The sequence below is a fragment of the Drosophila simulans genome, chromosome 4 (genome assembly GCF_016746395.2).
Source record: "Drosophila simulans strain w501 chromosome 4, Prin_Dsim_3.1, whole genome shotgun sequence".
Taxonomy (NCBI): Eukaryota; Metazoa; Arthropoda; class Insecta; order Diptera; family Drosophilidae; genus Drosophila; species Drosophila simulans.
The window spans coordinates 397501-409106 of record NC_052524.2 but is presented as its reverse complement, the minus strand read 5'-3'; the positions used below and the strand labels follow the sequence as shown (position 1 = coordinate 409106).

At 36.1% G+C, this 11606-nt stretch overlaps 2 protein-coding genes across 10 annotated transcripts in view; one reads left to right on the top strand and one right to left on the bottom strand.

The window, feature by feature from the left end:
• The first annotated feature begins 380 nt into the window (after positions 1 to 380).
• LOC6739827 (transcription initiation factor TFIID subunit 3) lies at positions 381 to 10473 on the top strand. 4 transcript variants are annotated; one of them, XM_016172248.3, is made up of 8 exons: positions 381 to 734; positions 1833 to 2351; positions 2408 to 4090; positions 4928 to 5041; positions 5098 to 5921; positions 6353 to 6686; positions 6743 to 7196; positions 7255 to 10473. In XM_016172248.3, exons 1-8 carry the CDS (start codon positions 560 to 562, stop codon positions 7373 to 7375), a joined length of 4224 nt encoding a protein of 1407 aa, XP_016037276.1. In that variant the 5' UTR covers positions 381 to 559; the 3' UTR covers positions 7376 to 10473. The 4 variants fall into 4 exon arrangements, 3 of the variants coding, with proteins under 3 accessions (XP_016037276.1, XP_016037275.1, XP_044779453.1); XM_016172247.3 differs by lacking the exons at positions 6743 to 7196; positions 7255 to 10473 and having other exon boundaries at positions 6332 to 6382; XM_044923518.1 differs by lacking the exons at positions 1833 to 2351; positions 2408 to 4090 and having other exon boundaries at positions 382 to 734.
• LOC6740338 (calcium/calmodulin-dependent protein kinase type 1) overlaps positions 10253 to 11606 on the bottom strand; it is a 12759-nt gene continuing 11405 nt past the window's right edge. For all 6 annotated transcript variants that reach the window (XM_039296226.2, XM_039296227.1, XM_039296225.2 and 3 more), the window contains 3 exons: positions 11570 to 11606; positions 11425 to 11512; positions 10253 to 11366 (listed from right to left, as the gene is read on the bottom strand). The exon at positions 11570 to 11606 is cut by the window's right edge and continues 90 nt beyond it. In XM_039296226.2, the coding sequence (XP_039152160.1) occupies positions 11139 to 11366; positions 11425 to 11512; positions 11570 to 11606 (353 nt within the window). In that variant the 3' untranslated portion in view covers positions 10253 to 11138. The remainder of the gene's footprint in view (positions 11367 to 11424; positions 11513 to 11569) is intronic.

The following is an 11606-nucleotide window of genomic DNA, read 5'->3' as shown; positions in this document are numbered from 1 at the left end:
ATAATGTCTTTTTGCTTTTTCCTAGGAAGGCTAAAACATTTTTACGGATAACAACAAGGTAGACTCTCGTTTCACTCTGCATTTGAGCACTCTAATATTAAACAAGCCCCAATTATATTTCCATCTGTCAATATCTATTTTAAAGAATAGAAAGACTAGAACGTTTTTTCGTCTTATTTTCAGAATTTGTACCTTATTTGAACACTAACAGCGAACATTCCGACGGCAAACCTTTTATCTGCTCTTATAATCAATTTAAGCCCACATAAAAAGTTGCAGTCTGTTTTTGTTGGTAAGTATCTATTTGATATTTAAGTATTGAGCAATTGAGTTTGTTTGAAACCCATGATTACTACTTTTGGCATACCCCAAATATCGATATACTTCCCATCAAACACTAAATCGATAAGTTATCGTGAACCTTGCATCCACAGATTGTAGTTCGTTTAATAATGGTGTAGACACCAAGGCAATTAATTTCAATAACAAGTGGGGAAGTACGTGGACGGAACCCTATTCACAGCATTTCCAAAGTTTTCGAAAAAGGTGTACCTCATGAATGAACATGATGGCAGACAGATACGCTTCAGATTTGGCCCTTGTTGTCGTTGCGCAGATAACGCAAACTATTGGTTACAGCTGCAGTCTGAGTGCACCCTTGGAGTTGTTGCAAGACATATTGCAGAAGTTTGTACAGGAGTTCGCTCGAGACATGCATGGACATATGGAGCACGGTAAGTGGTACCGTCAAACCAACGGAACCGATCATTTATCAAAGATAACAAAAAACCATGAGTAGTTATAGCCGTTACTTGTAGAGAAAAGAAATTCAATGAAAAGTATATGAAATTTAAAAGATTTTAGCCTTATAAAGTATACATACATACATACACATATATGTATATGTATATCTTATCATCCCTGCATTTCCATCCATCAATTTTTCACCGGTAAATCACCGCTCAACAAAAACTTCGAGCGCTTAGGTAATCATCAACACCGGTAAAAGAGCGTAAACTCGTCGCTTTTAATCACCGCTTTTCAAGCGCATTTTAACGGGTAAATCCTCGCTTGAGTTAAGGCACTTTCTTTTCAGTTGAGTTGGAATATGGGTTCACATGTTCGATTAGGCTTCAAGTAAAATATATTAGTATAAAAATGTATTATGAAAAATTTAAATCGCTTCTGCGAGCAGTTCGTGTTCTTACGAAGGCCATGTGCTCGGCGACTAAGAGCGTCAGCTTAGCATTCGGATAGAAATAAAAGTTCCATGATTGTTTGCTGATTCCTCGCTATGATTAAGCGCCGAGAGTCATAAGAGCGGTGGCTGTGCAGACAAAGCAGTTGGCACTGTTGGCGAACCCGATGATCATGGCATGTTTTTAGGAACGATGAAGTGTGGGATTATAAAACCTCAAAAGTTATGAAGGCATGTAGATTGTATTTTGTGCAAATTATTATTTTATTAATTGTCTTGCAAATACCAAAAAAAAATATTAAAATATAAAATACTTAGCGCCCACAAATCCAAGTTTCGTGTTGGTTTTGTTCTTATTATTTGACTTGTCAATTTATAAAATCGTGCCAAAAGATATATCTCCATCTTCCATATTCCTCCAACCAGCGGAAGAGAAAAGTAATAATAGTGGAGAAAGTCGTCTAAAGCCTTCTCTCTTATTTTCTGTTTAATTTTTTTTTGGTATGTTACTTAATAGCTTTATTTTTATGAGTTCAAAAAATTCTTATTAAAACCAAACAAAAAATTAATAATGCTTTGATTGGATAAAATTTATAAAAATATTAATTGACAAGTATATATATTATTAATTTAGCAAATCGGATCGAGCCGAACCTTAAGGATGCACGCCTAAGTATACAAAATCTCAGCATAAATGTTCAAGAACTATTGGACTACATAGGTAATGTCGAGCCTGTTGGATTCATCCGGGATGTACCGCAGTTTCCCATCGGAAAAACTCTAAACATGAACTTCCTTAAGCCTGGAAGCGCTGAAACTCTAACACGACCTGTCTACATATTTGAATACTTGCCACCAATGCAGGACCCTGAACTGCGTGAAATGCCAGCCGATGCTCAAAAGGAATTTTCGGAAAAGCAAGAGTTTTGCTCAAAAGCAGAGTATAATTCAACAAACGCGGCTGATAAGTTTGGCGCCAAGCACATCGATTCTATCTCTCCCAATGCTGTGATAAATTTCCGGTCGAGTGCCTTTGATTTGGACGTTGGGCGCTCAGTCCGCGAAATGAGCAGCGTGGTAATGACAACAGGGGGATTCATAAGTCCAGCTATTGAAGGGAAGCTACCTGAAGATATCATACCGGATATAGTTGGTACGACCTATCCTTATACCACAGCTTAATAAATTTTCATGTATCGGTGTTTATAGAAAAATTTTTAGGTTTGGATGCACCCTTTTCACCTACGATAATTGTAAATTCGTTAAAAAAATCTCCACAACTGGCGTTTTCTGACAGAGACACAACAGTAAATCCACGAAAAGCCATTACCTCAGAAACTAAAATCTTCAAACAAAATGCCGCATTATTGACAAGTGGACATTCAGAGTCTTCAATAATGTATGCGTCTAACAACCATCCGATGCTAACTGCTAGAACACCTAAGAAGAATAAAAAACAGAAACATGATTTAATATGCGAACCCGGCCAAAGCGAACTTTTAACTAATCCGTTTGAAAAAGCCCAGGAAAAGTCCCAGCGGAAGGCTTTAAAAATGTATAAACAAACCTCAAAGAACCAAAGTGACACCTCAAGTAATCAAATTCAAAACATGAGAAAATTAAAAAAACGTTTTAACCGAGGATCATTCGATCCAAATAAAAAACATTTACAAAAAATATTTAAGAAGCAGTCCAAGCTTAAGCAAAACGATCTTCAACTGGACATCGACGAAAAACACTTTTTGCAGAATTCTCAAACTACGAGCGGCCTTGCTATAAAAGCTAACTCAGATACTGAAAATGATTTACAAGCTGATATCCCTAGTCAGCCGCCAACAGTAACAAGCCAGGTTAAAAATAATTTTCGAAATTCAATTTATCCAGTGCAGCCATCTGTAATTCAACAAACGCAAGTGCTATTGTCAGAAAAAAAAAGTGGATCAGAACCAGAACGAAGTAAATTGGACGTTTTTAAGAAAATTTCTAAGCCACGTACTCCACGTCCAGATATTGGGGCGACTTCAATACCTCCTGGAACCGGGGTATCTGTATTTGGAAGCACAATGTCCACTCCGGCATTAATTAGTCTTCCATCGGGGACTACTATAACTCCTACACCTTCACTTGGTTTAAATTCTGAAAACAAAAACGTTTCGAAAATCAACCCTTGCAGTATATTCGATGGAACTATACCTTTAACTAAAGAAGGCGTTGAAATGTCAATTATTGATTCGTCAAAGCCAAAAAAGCGAGGTCGCAAACCTGGAGGGAAAAATGTAATAAAACAAACAAATTTTGTATCGCAATCTTTAATTAATGCGGTCGAACGAAAAAAGTCAAGTCAAGCTATTACACTGCCTCTATCACCATCTCCAATAATAATATCTCAAAGTTCTTTAAACGTCTCCCCACCAACAGAACCTCTCAACTTGTGTAATGCCGAACAGCCCTCGAATAATTTTTTGTCAAACCTGTATGCAAAAGAAAAAAAGGACAGAAAAAAGTACAAATCGTTACCAGAAAATGTAATGGAATTTGACAAAAGCTGTTCTCCTGAAAAGGCATCAACACTGAATAATTCTAACCGAGCCACAAAATTAAATAATGATGTACAATGTTCAGATAAATTTGTGACTGTTTCCAAAGCTTTATCAAATGCATCAATTTACCCTGGAATTCAAACAGGAATGGTTCCGTTACTTCCTCTATTGCAATTTCCTCCACGACCTGGTCTGATTCCTACTGGGCCTGGGCTTTTTCCTGCAGTCACTGGTCTAGTTGGCTTCGGTAATCACGGTAACAGAGTACCTATTTCACCGTTCATAGATTATCCTGGAACAGAAGAATCAGTTGCGGATACTGTTCGATGTCTACCAATTAAGGAATCTCCTGGTACGTCGAATAAGTCATTTTTAAACCCGTTACTCGTACAGTAAGAATATATATTCTTGACCAGGATCAATAGCCGATATGAGCCTGTCCTGTCCGTCCGTAGGTACGTCGAGATCTCAGGGACTATAAAAAGCTAGAAGGTTGGGATTAAGCATACAGATTCTAGGGACCACATCCACCCTAACGCCCAGAACTGACACTTTTGCAAAATGTAATATTGTTTCATACTTTTATTAGTCTTGTAAATGTTCATCGATCTGGTTGCTACGCCCACTCGTACGCGCACAAACCGACCAAAACTAACACGCCAAAACTTTTGAACAATTTTTAAATTTGTTCTCACTTTATTCACCAATTTTTGTTTTTCCGTCTGACACCGATATATTTGAAACTTTTCCCTTCGGGAAAGGTTTAGGTTCAACGACATTAGGACAATCTTAACTTTACCATACCAATTACCAATTATTACAGCTCCAAGAATATAATGTTTACATAAAAGTCTCGGCAATGTCTTCATTCATTAAAGCCAAAAATACTAATCTGAGCACGGGGTATTTAATGGTTGATGCAATCGACCATTGAATTTCCCTTTGTAATGATTAGATGCGAATACAGGCCGAATGTAGAAAATGTTAAAAATAGGTATAAGTTAGACATTCAAGAAGTGGTACTGGGCAGCTTCTAGGGGGGTAATATGAAATATTTGCGTTTATCATAAAATAGATATATCAAATTGTTTTTTTGTAAATTGACAATAAATACCTAGGTACAATATGTGAATTCTTTCCCGACCGATATATATAAATATTTAAAATGATTAGCAAAAATAATTTTTAGTTACTGATTCTGATCAATTTCTGAGCCGATCTTCCACGCAAACTGGCTTGCAAATGGATCGAAACTACTGCAATGTTGCTCCATTGGTGCCCGACTCAATGAAATTCACCGAGTGTAAGTTTAACGGTAAATATATTTTTAATATAAAAATAACTTACTTGTAACTTTAGGTAAAAGCGTATCTTGTGCCAGCACAATCTTGGAAAACCCATCTGCACAGGCCACAAGTAAAATAAACACGAAACTGGCTAAGGAGGCTTCTGGAAATCCTGATGATCCAATAGAGGTTTCAGATGATTCTGATGAATCATTGCACAACAGGATGATGGTTCAAAGAAAAACACCAATATCATCACCAACTTATGTTAAAACCAGCTTCGCAGAATTACATTCTTCCTCGTTAACGTCAGCTACATCTATAGATGAAGAAAAATCCAAAATGGATCTAAGGAATATTGTGTCTCTAAGCTCTAACGAACCACTTAAAAAATTCAAAAATCTTGTTAAACAGAGCATTCCCGATGTAAAAAGCGTAACCCACACGCCACCTCCACATTCATCATTTCCACAATTTAACTTGCCTAATTTTATGGGAGGTGACAAATTTAGTTTAGCTGGGGGAGCAGATCTTATTCCTCTGTCGAGAATGAGTGATTCGGAATATTCCTCCAAAATAGTACCATTCAGTAGCTTAGGTGGAACCATACCGAATCAAATCAAAGTTTCAGAAGACCACCATATTTTGTCAACCTTTTCTAACTACGAAGATATTACAATAACACCAACTGGATTAACGTCGTTGGAACCGAAAATGCGCAAACATCACAAAAAGCTAAAGAAGGTGAAAGAAGGGAAAAATAAAAAAAAAAAAGAAAAAAAGGAAAAATCAAAGAAAACGGATCAGATTGGCTTGACATTTTTTAAATCCGACAGAAAAATTAAGGCCTATGATAAAAAGCAAAAAAAAGAAAAGAAAAAGGATAAAGATAAGCAGGTTGGTGTCAATTCTTTAATTACAAAAAAAATTGTATTCGGGTCGTGGTGTTTGGATCAGATATGTAGTCACGCCCAAGCTGAAAAGCAACCTTTGCGATATGTACACGAACTCATTTGAAAATATAAAGTTATGTGGGAAACTTTTTTAAATTCATGAATGCTGTGAACATATTCCGTATAACCAAAATTAAAGTATGCATAATATTCAAAATTTGTATTAATACTTATAAAGACTGTTTTAACTAATTTTAACATCGAAGCCGTTAGCTTGGTATAGGTACAAGAGCATCTTAATCCTACATATAGGAGCAAAATCTATTAAAGCTTTTTTTTAGTTGTTAAGAATTTTTGTTTAGACCTTAGCCTATACACATATATCAGCAAAATCTTTTAATGTTAAATTTATAGCTTAATCAATTCTTATTTTAGATTCTAGTCCATATACCAGATGACACAAAAGAATTTACCAAGGTGCCTTTAGCTAACAACGATGAACCGGTATTGAAATCAAGTTCCATGACAATAAGTCCATCGTTAGGTGCCGCCACAAGTGAATTGTCTCCAAATCAAATACCAAAACTTACACTGAAACTTAGTGGAAAATCTACATTATTTTCGTCTTCAGAAAAGGAGATGACAGATGCAGGAAAACTAAAGCAAACCACGATTTTGTCTTCAGAAAATAAGAAGCGTGAACGGGATAATTCTCCGGAGCTTGCTCGTTTTTCTCCATTGGTTACCGGCCCGCCTAAGAACAAACAATGTAGGCGAAGTTATTCGATTACTTATATAAATTTTAAAAGAACTATGTTATTTCAGCTGAAACACTGCATTTAGGAAACAGTTCTACGGCAGTGTTGCCTGTACCTTCCCCAGTGGCTGTGCGCACCGTCCAACTTCCTGTTAGTCAAACCTCATCTAATTCTGCCGGGTGGCTATCAAACCCTAGTCACAGTAATGCTGCCTCTTCCACGCTTTCGGCTAGTTCAGTTTTGTTACCACAACAATTGATGTTGGCGCCTAATACGATCATGAACAACTTTGTACCAGCCAATTGCAACAGTACAGGAACTTTGTCAAAAAGTGGATTATGTAGTTCTCCATTAAATACATCCGAAGAAAATGCAAATGCAATGCAAATTGCTGAATCAAGTCGTCCATCGTCATATGTTGACGCCGAGGGTAATCGCATTTGGATTTGCCCCGCTTGTGGAAAGGTCGACGATGGATCAGCTATGATTGGTTGTGACGGCTGCGACGCTTGGTATCATTGGTATAATTGTGCTGAACCAACTTTAAACTATAGTTAACTTAAAAATCTTTTACTTTAGGATTTGTGTTGGTATAACCTTTGCACCGAAGGACAACGACGATTGGTTCTGTCGCATTTGTGTAACAAAAAAAAGATTTCACGGGTCTGAAAAAAAAAAGAGACGAAACAAGAAAAAGTGATTTTTAATTAGAAAAATTTATTTCGAGTCAACTTTGATTATCATAGTTTTATTATTCTTTGAGTTTATGTATGTTTACCTTGACAACCCATAAGTTTATTGGTCGAGTATCAAGTTATTACCTTAATAAAATCTGCAACACAAAAAATTTATGTGTTTTTATTATTATTATTATTCTCGGCCTTGATGAACATTTTTCTACAATAATAGAAATAAATTTTAATAAAATTTATTTTTTTCCGGAATTTCCAGCCACAAATATAGAAATACTCCTTAGCAATGAGGAGCAATAAGTTTAACTTGCTAGCATAAAATTTTCTTGTGGACGACATGGCTCACTGTGAGTAATGCATCAAAACGAACGGTCGTGTCGACCATAGAAAGTATATACATTTTCTTCATCAGGATCAATACCCGAGTCGATCTGGCCCTGTTCGTCCGTATGGACGTCAAAGTATACAGATTCTAGAGACATAGACGCAGCGCAAGTTGACCCAGTTGTTAAGCCCACAGTAACGCCCAGAATTACTAAGCCCACACTTTACTTTTCTTGTAAACTTATATCGATTTGCCAAAAAAATTTTTTGCCACGCCAACTATTTTTATTTTCTATCGATATCAAAGAAAAATTATAAAATATTGCGATCCCATTTCTACTAGCTGAGTAACGGGTATCTGATAGTCGGGGAAGTTCGCTAAAGCATTCACTCTTGTTTTTGTATGCGTATGCACATAAAATGCACCGTTTGTCCCACTCTCCCACGCAAAATCTAAAGGTCCTAAGCTTGCAGACTGCTCCCTTGCGGTACATTTAACAACTCCCTTGCAAGTTTTGATTTTGTGTTTTGTACATTGGTCAGAATTGAAAAAATAATGACTCGTTGACTATGTGATAAAATTGTTCACACTAAGTGCGCTGGTTCTAGTGGCCGAACGATGACCTAGCTAAGGTCCCAAATCTACAATACTGTTGTGAAGCTTGCCTCATTTTCAGCACCTTTGTAGGTCAAGTAGGTCAAAAAATGTACATGTGTATCACCATGTCAGCACGGTTTTATGGAACGCAGATCAACAACCACTTTACCTTCCACTAACTTCCTTCGTAATAGAGGGCATTAAAAATAATCTTCAAACATATGTCATCTACACTGACTTTTAGTAAAGCATATGACGCTTGTTAATCATTCTCTTTTAGTAAGAGAAGATTGATTTATTAGGTTTCCCTGTTGATCTAAATTGGATGTTAAGTTATCTGAATAGCAGGATTTTTTCTTGTATTCTCCGGTTCCCATCCGGTGTCCCACAAGGGAGCCATTTTGGTCCGCTCCTTTTTACCTTATTTATTTACGACCTCCCCCTAACAAAAAAACATACGCGTATACTTATGTACGCTTACGATGTTTAATTATGCCTCCAGTATAATGACATTTCTTGCCATTTGGACATACAATCCGATCTAGATTGCTTTCAAATATGATGGTGTGATAATGTACCGAACTTAAATGGCTTCAAGTGTAATGTTTTGACCTTTTGTCGTGTGAACCCATTACCCACGACCAACACTGGGTGGGTGGGGTGGTGGTGTGTGTGTGTGTTTGTTGGAGAGAACAACAAGTGTTGACGATCTTGGTGTTCTTCTGGACCCTAAATAATCATTTTCAGACCATACTTCGACTATTGTCAATAAGGCCAGGAGTGCGAATGGTTTCATAAAAAGGTGGTCAAAGGAATTTGATGATCCTGACATGACCAAAATCATTTCACTGGTCCATCCGATTCTTGAGTATAGACCACATGGAGCCCACAATACGTATTTCACGCGGACCACATTGAATCCGTTTAAAAAAACTTCTTACTGTTTGCCTTGCGGTGCCTGAATTGGGATGCAACTGTATTACCTCCTTATACCAGTACTACCTTTAATTAATTTAATTTACCTAGCTAACCGTCGACCGATGCTTGGAACAGTCTTTATTGGTAAGCTTATTGGTGAAGTTGATTAGTTAGTCGGCTAAACTTCTTTGTGCCAAGCAAATTCACTAGAAACTACATACCTTAATCTACATAATCTAAAATCACTGTATGAGTTGCATGACCCCTACAGAGTAATATGATATGATTATGATTATTTGATTCGTCAGTATAAACAGCATAAATAGACATACATATATGCTAATTTAGGATCGCTAACCAAATCGACCAGACCAAATAATCGTCGAGATATTGGTAACTATAGGCGCTGTAGAATTGTTCTTTCTAGAGATTAGCGGGCCACAGTCACACGTTTAAGCAAGAGGGAACGCTTCGAGTTTCCTGCTGCTTAGCTAGTAGAGGTGCGAAAGAGAACTTTCAGCATTTTCCACGCATATAGATAGAACTTGGCAAGACTAATACTGTTATGAATAAAGATTTGAATAGAAATATAATTTTATAATACTAATAAAAATATGAAAAGTCTTTTTTAAAAGTGTGGGTGGTTTGTGGTCGTTAGTGTGCGCGCTGTGCTTGCGAGGTACCTAAATCTCTGGAATTTGCATTCTTTGTCTTATTCTTTAACCAGATCGATTCAGGAATGGTCATGAACGAGAGTACAACTTATATACTTTTAGCCCACATGTAACGTGTATAAAAATGAATGTTTTGATGTTTTAAAAACTCAAACAAATTGTTTCCATATTTTCATGGGCCCATATGGATAAATATAATTACTAAACAGTTTTATTATGTACTATTAGTATTTTATATTTCAATAAAAAAGGAATATATGAACAAAAACTTTTTTTTTTAATATAATTGTATTATTACAGACTAAGAAGTATACGAAGCATGAGAGTATAATCTCGTTAAATAATAAATATAGAAGCAAACAACAATTAGGTATTGATTGACGAAAAAAACATAATCTTTGGTGAGATCACGCTTCGGATGTTTAATATAGATATTTGTTACAAGAAAGTATTAGCCTAGTATTATTTTAATAATAATTGTGAGTTGCTGGTTTTCATGGCATCTTATAACTAAAAATTTCCAGTCAACACCAAATTATGGACAAGCGTTTTCTTGAAATCGGAAGCTTGACATGACAATTAATATTTGATTGCCAACCAAAAAGGTGGTCAGACCTACTATGCTTTAAATTCATTCACCTGTCGCAAGAAAATGAAGAAAATTATCTTTGAAATGATGGAACGCTGAGTTGGGCAAGATTTCTCGGCTTCTCGTTGTTCTAATATTACTGGTTCATTAATCCAAAAATGGAAATACTAAATTTTTAAATAAAATATTGATTACGAAAACTGTACAAAAGTTGGTTATCTAAAAAAGAATAAAAATTAGTGGAAAAACATCACAATCATTTAAGAAGGTAAAAATTATTACATTTATTGTATTGCAATATACCGCATATATTATTCGTAAGCAAGTTTGCCGCAGATGTTCAGTTGCGTTGATTTGTAAAAGAAATAGTCAAATTATATTTTATCGAGTCCAGAAAAACTGAAACCTAGAAATTGCATAACATAATGTGAATCGTCAATTCGAAATCCAATAGCGTGTATTGTTATCTAGTAGTATTCTTACGCCATGTGAATATTACTAAAAGATGAAACAGTGCAGGTGCGCTGCACATGTAATTTGATTGGCATTTTCGATTGAGAAATTATCGGATTCGTTAGTACGAGATATTTACTAGACTAGAATTGTTAAAATTCAAAAATGTAATTCAAAACATTATAAATGTAACATTATTTTGAATATAAACTTTGCTACTGCGATGCTGCATTTGTGCTGCCACCCGACTTGTTCAATTCTTGTGCATGACTTTGTACAGATTGCTGCGATGAGAGAACGTTAGAAGTCCAATCTCCAGTCGCTGCTGTTGGAGTGGTAGAGTCTTGGTTACTGCTATTGCTAGAATCAAAATTAGCATTGCTATTGCTGTTAAGCGCCATTCGCTGCATTTGTCGGATCACTGTAGCGGCGTAGTAGGCTTGCTAAAAAAGTAATAAGAAAATTTGAGGATTACAATTTTTTATAATTTATTACACCTACCTTCCAACGAGATTTTGCAAAGTTTTTCTTTAACTGCTCTGACACGGTTCCGTGAATGTTTCTGCTGCTGGCCTCATTTCCAGAAATCCTGGTTTGAAACGGCACACAAATAAAAAATATTCAATTTTTGATATTTAACACTTACCAAGCATGGGCAAGTGCTTGCTTGCAAGTATACCGCT

What these genes read in the sequence shown, in the direction of transcription:
- LOC6739827 (XM_016172248.3), top strand. Translation starts at nt 560, where the DNA reads ATGAACATGATGGCAGACAGATACGCTTCAGATTTGGCCCTTGTTGTC. An exon ending in AAAAGGATAAAGATAAGCAG is followed by an intron (nt 5,922 to 6,352) that starts GTTGGTGTCAAT and finishes TTCTTATTTTAG; the next exon opens with ATTCTAGTCCATATACCAGA. An exon ending in TGCGACGCTTGGTATCATTG is followed by an intron (nt 7,197 to 7,254) that starts GTATAATTGTGC and finishes CTTTTACTTTAG; the next exon opens with GATTTGTGTTGGTATAACCT.